General features: G+C 33.4%; 1 protein-coding gene across 3 annotated transcripts in view; it reads left to right on the top strand.

Moving 5' to 3' along the window:
- Positions 1 to 17,496, top strand: part of LYST (lysosomal trafficking regulator) — a 190,755-nt gene extending 173,259 nt beyond the window's left edge. For all 3 annotated transcript variants that reach the window (XM_074262462.1, XM_074262463.1, XM_074262461.1), the window contains 5 exons: positions 7,588 to 7,727; positions 9,155 to 9,252; positions 15,003 to 15,159; positions 15,373 to 15,444; positions 16,284 to 17,496. In XM_074262462.1, the coding sequence (XP_074118563.1) occupies positions 7,588 to 7,727; positions 9,155 to 9,252; positions 15,003 to 15,159; positions 15,373 to 15,444; positions 16,284 to 16,422 (606 nt within the window). In that variant the 3' untranslated portion in view covers positions 16,423 to 17,496. The remainder of the gene's footprint in view (positions 1 to 7,587; positions 7,728 to 9,154; positions 9,253 to 15,002; positions 15,160 to 15,372; positions 15,445 to 16,283) is intronic.
- The last annotated feature ends 142 nt before the right edge of the window (positions 17,497 to 17,638 follow it).

Here is a 17,638-nt window from a genome sequence, read left to right as displayed (position 1 = left end):
ATCACATACCTAACTTCTGTTTATTCCCTAACTAAACTACTCAAAGCCATCGTGGAGAAGAATTCCTGTATTCAGTAGAAAGCTAGACTAAGTGATTATCTCTAAGGTTCTTCCCAAAACACTGAGGCTACAACAACAATGCATTGTGAAAGAGGAGACCTTTTTCATTGGGATCAGACACTACATATGGCAGGTTGAGGGGAAAAACATGTTTCTTTGGATAAGAAGCTCTGCCATTTCTCCTGGAGTTGCCATTCCTGGCAGATCATGGTGAGAGAATGATAGGGGAAAATCATAGTATCTGACAGTAATTATGTGGTATCTTTTATTAACATAACTTTCCCACATGGTCTTTGACAGAAGAAGTATCAGATCTCAACTTGTGTGAGCTCATAATTCTCTACAAGACATTTGAGAGACTCAAAAGACTTTTGCATCTTACCCTTGAAGACTGTTAGTTCAAACTGTCTGTTGTTATTAGTGAAGCAAATTTCTGTGTTTGTAGTTCTTCAACCTTATAAAATCACAAGTCCAAACCTCTGTCTCCTCTCCATGAAAAACAACTAATAAATATTACTTGTTATCATTTATAATAGGAGATGCCTTCCCTCATGATGATGGCCCACTGTAACTGTGGAAGTCTTGCTGAGTAATCTAAATCTTTATTTTCCAAGTAGTATCTGCACTTTAGTTCCATGTTCTCATACAGACTTGCTCACTTTCCAGTTCAGTTCAGACCCCAGGATTTTGACATATTGATGACACTACACTGGTACTAACCTGGCCTGACTTTTTGGCTGATTCCATACTTGAATACCATGTAGGAAGGATGTAGAAAGAAGAATAGCAAATGCCCAGAAGTTTGCAGGAAACAAAATCCAAGACTTCAATAAAACTCAGGTTTCAAAGTGACTATATATTAATAGCATAAAGTATGAATAGCAACAGTGTAAAATTAGAGAACTTTGCACAGAGAAATTTTACCTATAGATATGACTAAACTTATGCCTAGAATATGGTATTTGATGAATATATGCTACTCAAAATGAATAGGATAATTAAAGAAAGATGGATCATATTACATTTTCTGTTAAGAAGATATATTTTTATGTGAAGAAATTCAGGAACCAAAGAGGAAAGAGGAAGTATGATGGGGTTTTTGATGGAGATTAGAAGAGGCAGAAATAGTCATTGTTTCTATTTTCTTGAAAGAGCAAAATAGATGAGGATTTTGAAAAACAGCTCACAAGCCTGGCAGAGTGACATAATACAATAGTGAAAGGGAACTTTAAATTATCCAGACATCTACTGGAGCTCTCCTGCCAAATAATTGGTAGTACTTAGCAATTTCTTGACTTTATGAAAATTTCATTCTTCAAAAGGTGGAGAAAGCAACAAATGGGAACTTCTGTATTTGACTTGATGTTTATCAACATGGAGAAACTTGTTTCTAAGATACAAATAATATTATGTGTGGTTGTGATTAATTTGGAGAAAGCCAGTCTTTTCCAACATGCATCCTATGTTTGGAGAATAGAAATGATTCTTTTGGGGAAGTTAGCCCTGAGATGAGTAGTTCTCAAGAATGAAATTCTGAAAACACAAAAAGAATCAATTCTAATGAAAAGGGCAAGTTTCTTAGCAACCGATGTGGATACACAAGAAATTCATCAATCAAATAAAATTTTATAAACTTATGTACATACAAAAATGAATTGGCAGAAAGAACAAATACAAGCAACAGAGGATAAGTAGAGAAATATGGCAACATCTTATAAGAATCATGGCAGGAATGCTACAATTTGGACTGGGCTATGATTGTCAAGAAATACTAAGAAAAACAAATAGTGGAAGGGGGAAATACCAAAAGAATGGATTATTAGTAAATATGAATGGAATGATGATGATGATAACAGACAATAGAAATTTAATTCTTAGTTTGCTTTTGTATTCTCGGCTGAATAAAGTAATCTTAAACCTTTAAAGAAAAGAACAAAAATTATTACAATGCAGTGAATATTTAAGCAGGAAAATAGTACAAAAAGATAATCCAGCTTTCTTAGATTAGTTCTAGTCACCATGTTTAGAGGAAATACTGGGAAAAGCTTGCAGACATTAAAGAATGCAAAGAATAAGAAAAACCCTGGAGCAGGGCCACTATCTTGAAATTCAAAAAAGAATGAAATAGATAAATTAAGTTGGAAATACAGACAGGAGCAAGTTTTTAAGGCCTTCAAAAGCAAAAGAGAGGATCAGTATTTTTTCTTCTAAGCAAGAAAGAGCAGAAAATAAAGATGTGGTAATCACTCTCTTTCAATGGAGGTTCGGGGAGGAAACTTCCAGTGGTCCAGTAGACAGCACTCATTAGATTAAACTGTGTGCCAATGCATGCTTCTAGGGAGGACAAATTGCTGAGTTGCAGTGGCAGAGGGAGAGACAAAGTGGAAAGCAAGGAGCATTACAACTTTACCTTTGGGACCAGTAAGACTAGAGCAAGAAGGGATTCCAGAGAGGATTGCCACCTGGGTCTCTGTGATCATTTACAAATTATGAAGGAAGTTGTTTGAAGGGAGAGACAGGCAAAAGGTAGCATGGTCCAATAAAGGCAGACCACCACCATCATCTCCTCTCAGACTATATTGGAAATAACCTGGGAGTCTGAACCTAAAAGCTTTGGAAGAAGTAATCCTCCCTTTTCTCCAGACCACCAGCCCTGCTTTCAGTTCCAGCCCTACTGCTAAAAGATTACCAAAATGAGCTGAGTAGCTGAAGGTTAACCCAAGAAGCTCAGGAGTGGCAGCACCCACAGACTAGCCCATGATAGTCACCATCCTAGAGAGAAACCACTGAAATGTAAACAGGTAACAGATTTTGGACAGTGAAACCATAGCCACTGAAGACCCAAAAAAAAGTTTTCACACCCAAGCCCTTGGAATTGTCAAATGATTTAAATGCAAAATTTGCTAACATTTTATCAGTGGAAATGACTGATGTATCTGCTTTGTCATACCTTAAGGACTATGGGATCTTTCCATCTTACCTGCAGCTAAAACTTTTCTATGTCTTCTTCCATAACAAAAGTACCTCATGAGACCAAAAGACAGTCTTATTTTTCTTTTGTATCCTCAGTATTTACCACAGTGTTTTATACATTGTAAGACTTTAATAAATGTTTTTTCATTCATGGATTCATTCATTCATGCATTCAATCATTATTGAATAGAAATTCATATAACATTGTATTATTCTCCTTATGTGTGAGAGATACCAGAGAGCTATATGATTTAAGCATAAAGATGATGAAAACATCAGAAGATAAAATACTAATGTTACCAAACCATTATTTTTGTCACTGTAACTAATTTATTAAAAAGAAAGCAAAATCTTGAATCTTTTACATAAACAATCCTGGGAGTCTAATATAAAGATTATATTATTTCTTAGTCTACGTCACCATCCTAAGGGTCTGTCAAAGGTCTTTTGTTCCAGCTCAGCAAATGCTAACGATGCTTTAGCTTGGTAGAAAGTAAACTATCGTTTTCTATGTCTATATTAAGAAAAGCATTTTTGCATGGAAAAGGAGCTTTTGATTTGTTAGTGAAGAATTGCACTCTTAGACTGAATATACAAGTTATATTTTTATTTTGATGCTTATAGTTTAAGTAATCTTAATATTAATATTCAAAATTATCACTTGGGGGGCAGCTAGGTGGCACAGTGGATAGAGCACCAGCCCTGAATCCAGGAGGACCCGAGTTCAAATCTGGTCTCAGACACTTAACACTTCCTAGCTGTGTGACCCTGGGCAAGTCACTTAACTCCAGCCTCAGTAAAAGGAAAAAAAAATTATCACTTGGCTTTTTCCTTATGTATCATCATAACTGTTTTTTTTAAAGGTTTTTTTAATAGGACAGCCTATAAGATTTCATATAGATTTTACTAACCCACTAACTCCTCATACATCAATTCCATCAGTAGTTCTACAATAATTAACTGTTTTCTTTTTACTTTTGTTTCTTATTTTACAACAAATTACAGCTGAATTAATATGGCCATTTTTCTCAGAATCCCAGAATTTGGGCATGTGAAGAGAACTCAGTGGCCATCTAGCACAAATCATATATGAAAGTAATCCCCAGCATAAAAAGCCCAAAAAGTCAAAAGCACTATTTTGAAGACTTCTAAAAGTCAAAGAAGCTACTCCTTTCAGAATAGCCTATTACTGTTATAGATAACTCTGATTGTTAAAAAGTTTTTCTGAACTCAATCTTGAAACTGACCTCTCTGATTTCCATCCATTGCTCCTGTTTCTAACTTCTTGAGCCAAACAGAACTAATTTCTCTCGACACTTCTTCAGAAACCTGAAGACTGGCAACTGTCATGTGTTCTTTGAATCTTCTCTTCTTCAAGCTAAATATCCCCAGTTCCTTCAGAGAGTTCTAATGTGACATGAACTCAAGGCTTTTCACCATTATAATTGTCCTCCTCTGGACATTCTATAGCTTATCAATATCCTTCTTAAATCATGCTATCAAGAACTGGACATACTATCCCCATATGAGGTATATGAGGTATGAGAAAGGATGAATATAATGGGAACCATCATCCTCCTATTCCTACAAACTCTGCTTCTTTTACTAGAGCCCAAGATCAGATTCACGTTTTTGGCTATCACATGATATTTCTGACTGACTGAGTTTATAGTTAATTAAAATTCCCAACTCTTTTTTAAGAACAATTGTTATCTAAACAATGACTTGCCATTTTTTACTTGTGAAGTTGATTTATTTTTTACTCAAGGGCAAAATATTATATTTTTATTGAATTTCATTTTATTAGATTTAGCTAAATGTTCTTTTTTTATCATGACTCTTTCATTTACTATGGTAGCTATCCCTCCCATCTTTGGTTTTTCTATAAATGAATATGCCTTCTTTGTCTTTATGTAATTATTTAAAATGTTAGCCAACAGAAGGCCAAGCAAAGACTCTTGGGCTACTTCACTGGAGCCCTTTGATTCTGGCTGTCCATTCAGGACTGAATTCCTCTAACTATTCTTGTCTTATATCTCTCTTTTCTACAAATAATAGTATAAGATATTGTTTAGGGGGAAAAAAAGCTTTGCAGATTTTGCAGAAAAGCCTAATCTACAGCATTGCCCTCCTCTACTAATTTAGTAAGTCTATCAAAAGAGGAAATTAATGTAGTCTAGCATGACTAGTTCTTGAAGCCAGATTGGCTCTTGGTGATCTTATTCCCCTGGCCAGATGTTCACCAACTGTCTCTTTAATGATCCATTCTAGAATTTTCCTAGGAATCAAAATTTAGCTCACTAGCCTGTGGTGTGCAAAACACTTCTCTTTTCTGAAAATAGGAACAATAGTTGTTTCAAGTACCTATCTAAATGGATTTTGGCCATTTTTTTTTTTTTGCCAGTCTTGTCATGCTAAAAACTTTCTTTACACATTTGTTTTTTCAGGATTTTTCAGTGTATACATTTTTGTCTCAGATTTTGGCTTTTTCAGAATTATTATGAGGTAACTATCAGTTGACTTTTATGTAATTATTTTTTTAAAAATTAATAGATTTGGTATTTTTGTTGCTTTACTCTTACTAATACAAAAAGATACATGTTCTTCTGAAACAGTAAATTTTGAAAATTAAGTAGATTTAAGATCATTCTGAGAAGTTAGATTTTATGCCTTCCTACCACTTGTTCCCCCACCCCCACAAAACTATTATGAAATAGATGCTTTTTCTTAACTAAGTAAACTACTATATAAAGTACTGTGTTTGAGATTTCTGAAATTATCAAGTTCTGGTCACTCTTTTCAAAAGATTTTTTAAAAACATTTGGCTTTATTTTCACATTGTTAATGCACCAAATTGTACATTTCAGGGTCAATAATTTTGATGGGGACAGTTTACAAACATGAAAGTTTTCAAAGCCGTATTTCTATTATTTGGGTAAAGGTAGTTTTTTAATCTGTTTTTGCCAAATCTTCAAAATTTCATCACTTTGGAGGTACAGATTTAAGAATGGGAGATAGGACTTTTGATCTTTAGATAATATAGATGAAATTTTTTTTTCACTTGATTAAAGTATTCTGATAGTATATAAAAGTAGAAACCTATTTCCATTAGGTTTCCATTGTTTTTTTAGTCTTTTTAAACTAATAATCTAAACTAACATTTCCATTGTTTTAAAACTTTTTTAGAATCACAGAATGTCAAATCTCAGAAAGATCTTATAAATTATTTTGTCCAGCCTACACATTTTATAAGAAGATAATTAGGCTTAATGAAGTGTATTGACACCATGGATTTAGAGTTTAGTTGGTTTCAGAACTAAGATTAAGTCTTATGCCAATCAAACCCTTACCCATTACACCATAGATTCTATACTGATTTATTAGGTTAAGATCATATGCATACTATTAAAGACTAAAGGAAAGATATCGATTATTTATTCTGAAATAGGTTTTTTTCCTTTCTATAAAAAAATCCATATTTTTAAGAAATACATTTTGAGCTCTTTAAGTCAGGGGTTCTCAAACTACAGCCTGCCAGCCAAATGAGGCCCACTGAGCATGTTTATGCGGCATGCCGGGTTATGGCAAATGAGCTGAGGGGCTGAGACAGAGTGTGAGTTTTTGTTTTTACTATAGTCTGGCCCTCCAACAGTCTGAGGGACAGTGAACTGCCCCCCTATTTAAAAAATTTAAGGACTACTGCATGAAATTATTATTCCTGTGTGAGTGTTCACGTGTGTATTATTCACTGAAATCTTTAGACATATTTTCACTTTTTTTTTTTTTTTCTGAGGCAATTGGGGTTGTGATTTGCTCAGAGTCACACAGCTAAAAAGTGTTAAGTGTCTGAGTTCAGATTTGAACTCAGATCCTCTTGACTTCAGGGCTGGTGCTTTATCCACTGCACTTACCTAGCTGACCCAAGACACATTTGCTTAAAGGAAAAATTAGCCCTTCCATTACTTAGTTTTCTCTTGTCCCATCGTGTTAAACAAAATACACCAAAAGTATAAAATAATAAAAATTATTTAGAGAACAAATAATATCATTTGCTTGACACAGTTCAAATTCATTATTAGGTCTTAGTTATTTCTGCTTCCTCCTTTTCGACCTTGAAAGGTCAGGTCTACATTAATCTAAGCAAGTAAAAATAAGATAAAATATTAAGCTATTTTTTTGAAGGGGACTAGACTATAAGAAGTATGATCTTAAATGCTTGTTAGAAGACACAGTGGAAATAATAAAGATCTTTGAATTATTTCTAATCTCCTCTACTTATCTACACTTCTTCACCTCAAATAGCCAAAGCTATCTTTAGTCATAACAAATTGAAAAGGGTCAGGTTACTCTTTGTAATCGATGCAAATCAACTAGGTTTTGTTTTATTAAAGTATCTATAAATATGCTAACAAGAATTTGATTTGATGATGTTGCCTGCTGCTGAGGATTACTATTAAAATGTTTGGGAACATATTCTTATCTCTTTAGATAGTTTCTAGAGCAAGATTTTGTAATGGTTATTATTACCTTGTTCCTCGTTTAATTTTATTTCAGCCATCAGAGATAGAAATGGAATCTCAGGTACATCTCTATGGCCACACAGAAGAGATAACCAGCTTATTTGTTTGTAAACCATACAGTATAATGATAAGTGTAAGCAAAGATGGAACCTGCATCATATGGGATTTGAACAGGTACTCACAAATTTTCCAATTTAAAAACAAGCATTCGTAAATATTTTTTATCAGATTAAAAGATATTTAATTCTGATTTTTCTTAAGATGAATCCTGATTTTTTATGTCTGCAGTCATGAAATATGTATTAATATCTGAAAAATTTTATATATATATATATATATATACACACACACACACACACATATATATATATATATGTAATATGCTTTAAATTCAACATAGAGAGGAAGAGGGCATAAGAAGGAAGAGTGAACGAACCTTACTCTCATCAGAATTGGCTCAAAGCTGAAATAATATACACATTCAATTAGGTATAGAAAGAGTCATTTTGAAGCAAGTTTTTTTTTTTAATAAAAGCTTCATTTCTCAAACATAGAATTGAGTCAAATCTATAAAAATAAGAGCCATTCCCCAATTGATAAATTATTAAATTTTATGAATGGTTTTCAGATGAAGCACTTATAGCTATTTATAACTATATGGGGAAAAAAGTTCTAACTCACTATTGATTGGAGAAATGCTAATTAAAACAATTATGAACTATTACCACATACCTATTAGATTGGCTAATAGAACACAAAAAGAAAATGACAAGTGTTGGAGTAGATGTTAAAAAAAAATGAGACATTAATACATTGTTGGTGGAATTGTGAATTGATTCAACAATTCTATTCTGTTGAGCAATTTGGAACTATACCCAACAAGCTATGAAACTATGCATATTCTTTGACCTAGTGATATCACTACTAAATCTGTATTCCAAAAATTAAAAAGAAAAAGGATCTATACATACAAAAAATATTTATAGCAGCTCTTTTCTCAGGGCAAAGAACTGAAAATTGAAGTGATATACATACATTGAGGAATGGCTTAATAAATTGGCTGTTTAATTATGATGGAATATTAATTGTTCTATAAGAAATGATGAGCAGGATGCCCTCAGAAAAACCTGAAAAGACTTCATGAGCCAATGCAAAATGAAGTGTACTATGTACAAAGTCTCAGCAATACAATAATCCAGAACAACTCAGAAGGTCTTAGGATGATAAAAAATACCCAGAGAAAAATGCTGGTGATGTTTGAATGAAGATTGAAACATACTTTTTAAAAGTTTACTTTATTTTTCTTAAGAATTTTTTTCTTTTTTGGTCTGTGTTTTCTTTTATAACATGACTGTTATAGAAATATTTTTGCACAACTAAAAAAAAAAATCCACAAATATATATTTAATGCCTACTCTGTGTAAGATAACTATCCTAATCAGTGGGGGGTAAAAAAAAAAATTACATAACTCTTGCACTCAAGTTTTCAATCTGTTAGCTTTACGAATAGCATATTCTGTTAATTTAGGATGAACCTGGTAGGCTATAGGTTATATTTACGTTTAATCATCATGAAAAATTTTTTTTAATTCATCTGTCAGGTTGTGCTATGTACAAAGTCTAGCTGGACATAAGAGCCCTGTAACAGCTGTATCTGCTAGTGAAACCACAGGTGATATTGCTACTGTTTGTGATTCAGGTAAGTAATACACCAAAATCAAAGCCTTATTAATAAAGAAAAATTACATTTGAAAGGTCATGGTTATTTTTGTTGTTTATTATCATAAAATACTTTTCTCTGCATCATTCTATTGTACTGTATGTATAAAAAATTCATTATGTGTCTATTTAACTCATAATACAATCATAAGCTAAGATTGCAATCTTAATATATAATGTATGGATAAATGCAAAATTGGTTTATTTGTGTTAAATATAAAATTATATTTAAATAGTTATAATATGAATAAATTAGTTTTTATTGATCCACCTAAATTTTTAAATAATTTTTCTCATTTTTCCAACTTGTTTTCTCTTCTTTAATATAATCAGGGTTAATCTCTGTGCCTTGTCAATTAAGAATAAATGGTCTATAGTAGATTTTTAAAAAATATAACTGTAAAATGACAAGCTTGGACTTCTAGGATGCCCTATAAGGTTACTATGCGCTCTGAGTCATAACCCTAAATAATACCTTTAATCAAAGGTTCCAAAGCAAGGAAGTACTTACTAAAAATGATTCCCATGGATACAGAATTAGAGATTTGTAGAATTCATACATACTTGTAATATTCCAGCCCACTTTTACTTACTAATGGCCATCATCAAAATAACTTTCTCTTATAAAAACACTTGACTTTGAAAATGAAACTATAAATGAACACTATGCTAATTGCTCTTTATTGATTTGTACTATAGCTATGTAACACTTAGAGCTAGTACAAGTTCCAGTGGTTTATAGAACTCTGTCTCCCTCCTTTGCAAGATTGGAATGATCCTGAGAGATCTGAATTTTGTAAAGTTAATTACTTTGCTGCTACCAGGAATGATTTATTAACTATGATATTGTATCCATTATACTTTGGGGGATAAAAACAAAATTACTTCTCTTACACCAATAGAGTATTCAGATGTCCCTTGGTAATCCATATTATAATAGAGTTGATGCAGAAATTTTCTCCCCATTAAAAAAGAGTCACCAATAAAAAATTTAAGGGCCTCTATGCATAAATAAAAGAAATTGCAAAAAAGCATTTGTTATACTGAGGTGATATAACTGAAAAACCACACAAGAAAGGCCCCCAAAATATTCCAATACTAGACTAGTTTTTGTCATCTGTCCAGATGTTCTGAAATTGGGAAAGAAAGAAAATATAGATTTTCAACCCTCTGAGAATCTTGGCTCTGAGCCCCCAAAATATTCTTTATTTATTTGTTTGTTTATGTGTTTGTTGAAGGGTGCTTACTTTCTCTCCTTTCACCAATTACAGTTCATCTTCCAAACATCATTCCACCCAAACCATTCTTTCCAAAGTCGCAAATGATCTCTTAGTTACTAAATCCAATAGCTTTTCCTCAGTCCTCATTCTCCTTGACCTCTCTGTAATGTTTTACACTATCATTTTCTCCTCCTTGATACTGTTTTATTTCTAGGTTTTTGGGACACTGCTCTCTTCTAACTATCTGACCTCTCTTTCTTTGTATCCTTTGCTGGATTCTCCTCCAGACCTTACTCTCTCATTTTAGGAGTCCCTAGAACTCTGTCCTGGGTTCTCTTGTTCCCCTATATTACTTCACTTGGTGATCTCATCAGCTCTCATGGATTTAATTATTATTTCTCTGCTGATGATTCTCAGGTCTACCTTTTCTGCCCCAGCCTTTCTGATGACCTCCAATTTCACATCTCCAACTGCTTTTCAGAGAGCTCAAAATGGTTTCCAGTAGATATCTTACATTATCTTTTCTTTGCATTACTTTCTATCTTCTACCTTCCCTATTACTATAAAGTTTAATACCGTCTTCTTAGTCCCTCAGACTCGAAACCTAGTTGTTGTCAGCAATCCTCATGATCTCTCATTCCTCATATCCAATCTGTGGCCAGGTTGTATTGATTTTACCTTTGCCCCATCTCTGTATTTTGCCCCTTCTGCTCTTTGACAGTGCCATCCCTATGGTACAGGCCTGCATCACTTCATTCTTAGATTATGGCAGTCACTTCCTCGTGGGTCTGTCTATAAGTCTCCTGCTGCCTCCAGGATCAAGGATAAAATGATTCATTTGACACACAGAATCCTTCCTAATCTAGTTCTCCTCTACTCTTTCTTCTCAAAACTTACTCCCTAAAACATGCTCTTCAATCCAGTGACAATCCTCTCTTGTTTCACTAATAAGATACTCTAATACTGTCCTGGGCCTAGAATGCTCTCCTTTCTCCTTCGGACTACTGACCTCCTGTTAAATCTCAACTAAAATTCTGACTTTTATTGGAAGCATTCCCCAATCCCTCTCAATCCTAGTGTCTTTTTTTTTAATCCCAACACAGCTTGCTTTATAAAATATTTGTTTTCATTTTTGTCTCTCTCATTAAATTGTAAACTTCTTGAGGACAGGGACTGAATTTTGTCTCCCATTTGTGTCCCCAGTGCGTAGCAGGGTGATCAGCACATAGTAGGGGCTTAATAAATGCTGATTTAGTGATTGATTATACATGACAGTATGCTAAGCATTACTTAAAGTAAATGAGACCTGTGACATTAAAATGAAAATAATTCAACCATTAAAAGAAATTCTCGTTCATCATAATTATCTTGAAGCAATAGTCAGAACTGAATATTACAATGAATGCTCAGCCTTCACAGATCATTAAGACTTGACACAATGTTATAATCAGAAGCAGATTGGGAATCTTAGGTCTCTAGTTCACACCACCTGTAGAAGGGCAGGGCCGCTACAAGATAGATACAGATCTAACTCTTCAAAAACCTGAAGACCAGCAGCTATTGTGTGCCCTCCAAGTCTCTAGGCTAAAAATCCTCATGTGACCTGAATGCAAAGCCTGATAGCTTTGCCCTGGACACTCTTTAGCTTAGAAATGTCCTTTCAAATCAAATCATGACACTCAGACCTGAAAACTCTCCATGATGTAGGACAGGGGCTGAGTACAGCCCTCACTTCTCTTCATGGAGCCCTCATTCATGTTCGCTCTCTTTGGCTACCGCATCACATTGTGGACTCACAAGTTTGCAGTAAAAGTCCCAGATCTTTTTCATAATAACTGCCTTCTCATTTTTTATGTACTTTATATAAATTTGCTTAACATTTATCTCTTTATCTTCTTAGTTTCAGCTCAGTTTTTAAACTTACACTAATAATAATAGCTAGTATTTATATAGCACATTTAGAGTATGCAGAGCACTCTACAGATCTTATTTCATTTGATCATCACAACAGCCCAATGAGGGATGTTGTTAAGGAAATTGAAGCAGATAGACAGTATGGCTTATCCAGAATAGCACAACCAATAAGTGTCAGAGGTCAAACATGAATATGGGTCTTTAGGACTCTCTGCACTGCACCACCAGTTGCCAATATTCTTTTGGATCTCAACTCTTATTTGCTCTTAGTTATTCTTCCCAGTTCTGCCCTCAAGGAACTTACATTCTAATGAGAAAGAGAACATACTTACATCAGTACCTACAAAATAAATCCAGAGTAAAGGGAAGATAATCTTAGAAGGCAAGACATTAATGGACAGACAAGAGAAAGGACCTTCTACTGAGGATGGATGGCACTTGGACTGAGGCTTACAGGAAGCCAGGATTCTGAGAATTTAGGTGAAAGTTAGGAGGGAAAGCATTTGGGAACTTCCAGTGCAAAAGCTTTTAGATGAGAGGGTAGTTTTCATGTGTAAGAAACAGCAAGGAGAAAGGTTTGGCCAAAGTAGAGCTCACTAAGGAGAGAAGGACGGAGCCTGAGAAGATAGGAAGAAGTTTTGTTGTAAAAAGCTTTAATGCTGTCAGCATTTCTAATTAACTTTAGGGATAACAAGGAAGCACAGATATTTATTGATTGGGTGGAAAGAAGGAGGACATGACCAGAGTTGCACGTTGGGATGTTTCTGTAAAAGTTGTCTGGAGGACAGAACAGAATGGAGACTTGCGGCAGAAGTTAAGATGAAGGCTCCTCTAAGAGTCTAGGTCAGTGATAGTGAGAGCTTGAACGAGCTGGTGGCTGTTTGAGACTAGAAAGGGACATGTGTGGGAAAAATATTGTAGATAAAGGGTTATATTTGGCAATGGATTAGACAGATGGGGAAAGGAATAGAGGGCAACTGGAACTGGGTTGATGGTTTTAATGATACTGAAGAATGGAGTAGTGAGAGGTCATATTGAGGATGAATACCAGGTTTTGGAGGAGTAAGAGATATGGAAAAATAAGATTATGATTGAATAGAGGAAACTTAGAATTCTTGAATGTAGAAGCAAAAGAACTGTGGGTGATGTTAAGATCAAGGGTATAACTCTCCCTGTAGGTAACAGGTAGAGTGGAGAAGTAGGATTTAGGAGCTGAGGAAATAGAAGAACTAGTAAGTTATGGTACTTAAAAGAAACATCAGAATACATGTGTTAAAACATATTTCCCTAGAATGAGGGCAGAAGATTGACATGGAAAACAATGAATATTTTGAGAAGGGAGCATTAAGTTTCTAGGGATTGGTAGATAACAGCCATCAGGATCTAGATTGGTTAACAAATTTGGATAACATGAATTCCAAAGGAAAGTTGTTGAGTGATGGCAACAGGAGACGACTTTAAAAGTATTATTGGAATCTGAGGAATATTCAATTTCCTATTCTACAACCAGTGAGTCTAGTTGGCATAGGAGAAGAGGAGTAAAAATGCATTCATTATTGGAGATCCATTGTTATCAAGATGAAAACAAATCTCTGACTGACATAAGTTGGACTAGGCAAGAGAGAAATAGTACAGGATTAAGTGTGATACTTACAGAGCAGGCATTAACTCATTCTGCCATTATTGCTGTGTTTTAGAATGCTAGCTGGCAAAATGAATAGAATTCAAATCCAGCCTAAAATACTATTGAGTAAGCCTGGAAAAGTAATTTCATCTTTATCTACCTGTTTTCCTCATTTGTAAAATGGGAATAATAATAATTACTTCCAAGAGTTGTTACAAGAATTACATATAAGAATATAAGGATGTGATATTTGTAAAGTGCTTTGCAACCCTGAAGGCACTATATAAATAACAGCTAGGATCAATTGAGACACTATTTGTACTTAGCAAAGGTCCTGACACATGATAGACATATAAATGTCAATGCCCTTTCCTTTCTTATGGCGGTTATACATTAGCTCCTGCTCAACTACTGTGATCAACCATTCATGGCACATGAATAAGAAAGGTGTTTCCAGCCAGGATCCTGAAGTGTTGTGGACCAATCAGGAGAAGCTTGGTAGTATTTTTTTACCTTTGTCTAGTGAAGAAATGGAAGAGAATGTATACATCAGACCATATCAGAATTTTTGAAGGAAAGCTGAAGGGAAGATTGCTACCAAGATATTTATCCCTCATCCATAGTAATCTTAACTCCTGCTTTTGTTCCCATTTTTAAATCCCTGCATAAATGAATGACTGAAGTGAAGGAATGAATTAAATTATGTGCTTTATCCGTGTGAAGTACTCTACTAAATACCAGGAATACACATGCAAAAGTGAAACAACCTCTATATTCAAGAAGCTTACAAAAACTCTTTTTAGACATTTTGTGTTTGAATGTTAGTAGAAGTACCTGTGTTGAATTTGTTAGTTTTTTTTTTATTTACCTTTATATTTAAAAACAACAATCAATTTGTTTATTGTTTGAATGATAATATCATTCAGAATCTTCTGGTGCATTTTATATTTGTGAATTTTTTTTATATTTCAGTAGGGGGAGGTAGTGATCTCAGACTTTGGACAGTAAATGGCGATCTTGTTGGACATGTCCACTGCAGAGAAATCATTTGCTCTGTTGCTTTTTCTAACCAGCCTGAGGGTATATCTATCAATGTAATTGCAGGAGGACTAGAAAATGGAATTGTAAGGTAAGAGAGAATTTAGAGCCCTTTGTTTTTTTCCATTCTTCTCAAATATGTTGCAGTTCTAAATGTTATATTGTTTTACCCAGATATATTAATGTGTATAGAACATAGTCTTTTAAATTTTTAAAATGTTTTGGATGTAGATAGTTTATTTCTATTTAAGTTATATTATTCATTTTAATATGTAAATTCTATTGAATATTAATTTTTCTTCAGGTTATGGAGCACATGGGATTTAAAGCCTGTTCGGGAAATTACATTTCCTAAATCAAATAGACCTATTGTCAGGTAAAATTTTTATCTATTTCTTCATTATTGATGATGCAGGTTTGTTTTTATGAACCTAAATGCTATACTTAAGTAAAGATATATTCAGATACAAAGTAAGCCATATAATTTATGATTGAAATAAACATACATATATATGCACGCACATGTAGAATACATATTTACATGCAAACATATGTTGATAGATACCTCATTATATGCGAGCTTATATCAAAAATATCTGTTGATCTATGGTAACTAATTTTTTTTCTTGCTTATCAGTTGTGTTGTTAATCTCTATGAGAACATAATTGAAAAAATCAGTAAGCTTCCAGCAGAAATTTAATTGAAAATATGATTCTACTTTTTATCTAAAAAGCCCTTTTCAATAGTAATGTATTATTTAAAATATTATACTTGGATCAAAAGTTTTTATAGCTAGCAACTTATTTTAATAGTATTTCTCCCTTGTCCCAGGAATTTAAAAAGAACCATTGATTTATAGTTATACGAATATGTGTGTGTATATGTATAATGATGTATGTGTACATACATAATTTTTATTAGAGGAGTGAGGGAGAGAATTTGGAAATCAAAATTGTTTAAAATTGTTTAAAAAATTTCACATGTAAATTGGAAATACTTAACAAAATAAATATATATATTTTAAAGATAAATTAAACCATATTAGGAACTTCTTTTTTAAACTGACTTTCTGTTTTTGACTTTTGAAAAAAGAATTTCTTAACTTATTTACAATGAAGTCTTTAATAACAAATAATTGTAACCTTGAATTGGTCATTAGCTTCTAGAAATGTAACAGAAACATTGGATTTCTTGTTTGTTGTCTGTTTTTATAGCCTTACATTTTCCTGTGATGGCCATCATTTGTACACAGCAAATAGTGATGGAACTGTAATTGCCTGGTGTCGCAAGGACCAGCAACGCTTGAAACAACCCATGTTCTACTCGTTTCTTAGTAGCTATGCAGCAGGCTGAATGTGAAAAAAACAAACTGTTGAGTTCTCTAAAGCACTAAACTAAACTACAAACTAGATTAATTCATCTTACTGATTTGAGCAGACTGAACCCAAACAAATGGATGACTAGAACAAAAAGTCTAAATGATTATTAAATCCACATATGTCTTCACCAAATTATGAATCATCATAATCATGAAAAGAAATGTTTGTTCTTAAGTATGTGGTTATATCCAGAGAGTTGGATCACAAAACTCTGAGATTCAGATGCTGCATCATAAATCACAATTATATTTTTAAACTTTTTTTTTTTTTTTTTACAAAGGCTTTCCCAAAACACTAGGTTTCTTTTTTTTTTTTTTCCTTTTTTTCCTGTAAGTGCCAATAACATTTAAATTAACATATTTATAATGTGATTGTCACAGTGTGTATAGTATTAGAACAGTTATCTACTCTGGGAAAACCCAAAATATAATAAATTCAGGACTCAATTATTGCTTTCTTTGAGAAGCAAATTATTCAGTAGGTGCCTTTTGCACCAACCATTTTATAGAGTGTCTGAATACTCAAATTGAAGTTCTAAATCTCACTGTTAGGTAGTTTTTGCCATTTGCCTTCTTAGCTTGAGGTAGAACAAGGATCTTTCAACAACCACAAACAGGAATTTTTATATCTTAACACAGATGTATCATGTTTCTTCATAAAATAACATTCAAAGTATATAACACTGGCTTTTGCAGAATATATCTAGCCGGCATTTTAAGGTTCAGCTATGTACAACAGTTTTTTAAATAGCTATAAACCAGAGTACATAAACTATTTAATAATTTGGAATGAGAACCCTATTCTGTTCAGAAAGTTTGAATAGATGTTAATGATAGAATTACATAGTATGGATTTTAAAGTGGAATTTCCCAAAAACATCATTGTAAAAGGATAAAAAAAATCTTTGTCATTTTCATAAATAAGAGGCAAAAGTATAGCATTCTTAGAGGGAACATCGCATTTTCTATTTCTGTTAAGTTGTTCTTACTTAAGATCTCTTCCATTTACCATCTAGCACATTAAAGAGAATTCCCAGCTGCTTTGACAATTAACAATTGCCTTGTCTTACTTAGAAAGAATGATCTATGTTCTGATGTCTAATTTTCTTCACTAGGAAAAGATATAGTAACTTAAACATGTATCCCAGCAACCTTACATACTTCAAAGACTGAATTCAAAAGTCTTTGAGT

This window comes from Sminthopsis crassicaudata, chromosome 4 (genome assembly GCF_048593235.1).
Source record: "Sminthopsis crassicaudata isolate SCR6 chromosome 4, ASM4859323v1, whole genome shotgun sequence".
Lineage (NCBI taxonomy): Eukaryota > Metazoa > Chordata > Mammalia > Dasyuromorphia > Dasyuridae > Sminthopsis > Sminthopsis crassicaudata.
The sequence above is the reverse complement of the archived record's forward strand: the minus strand, read 5'-3'. Positions and strand labels throughout refer to the sequence as shown.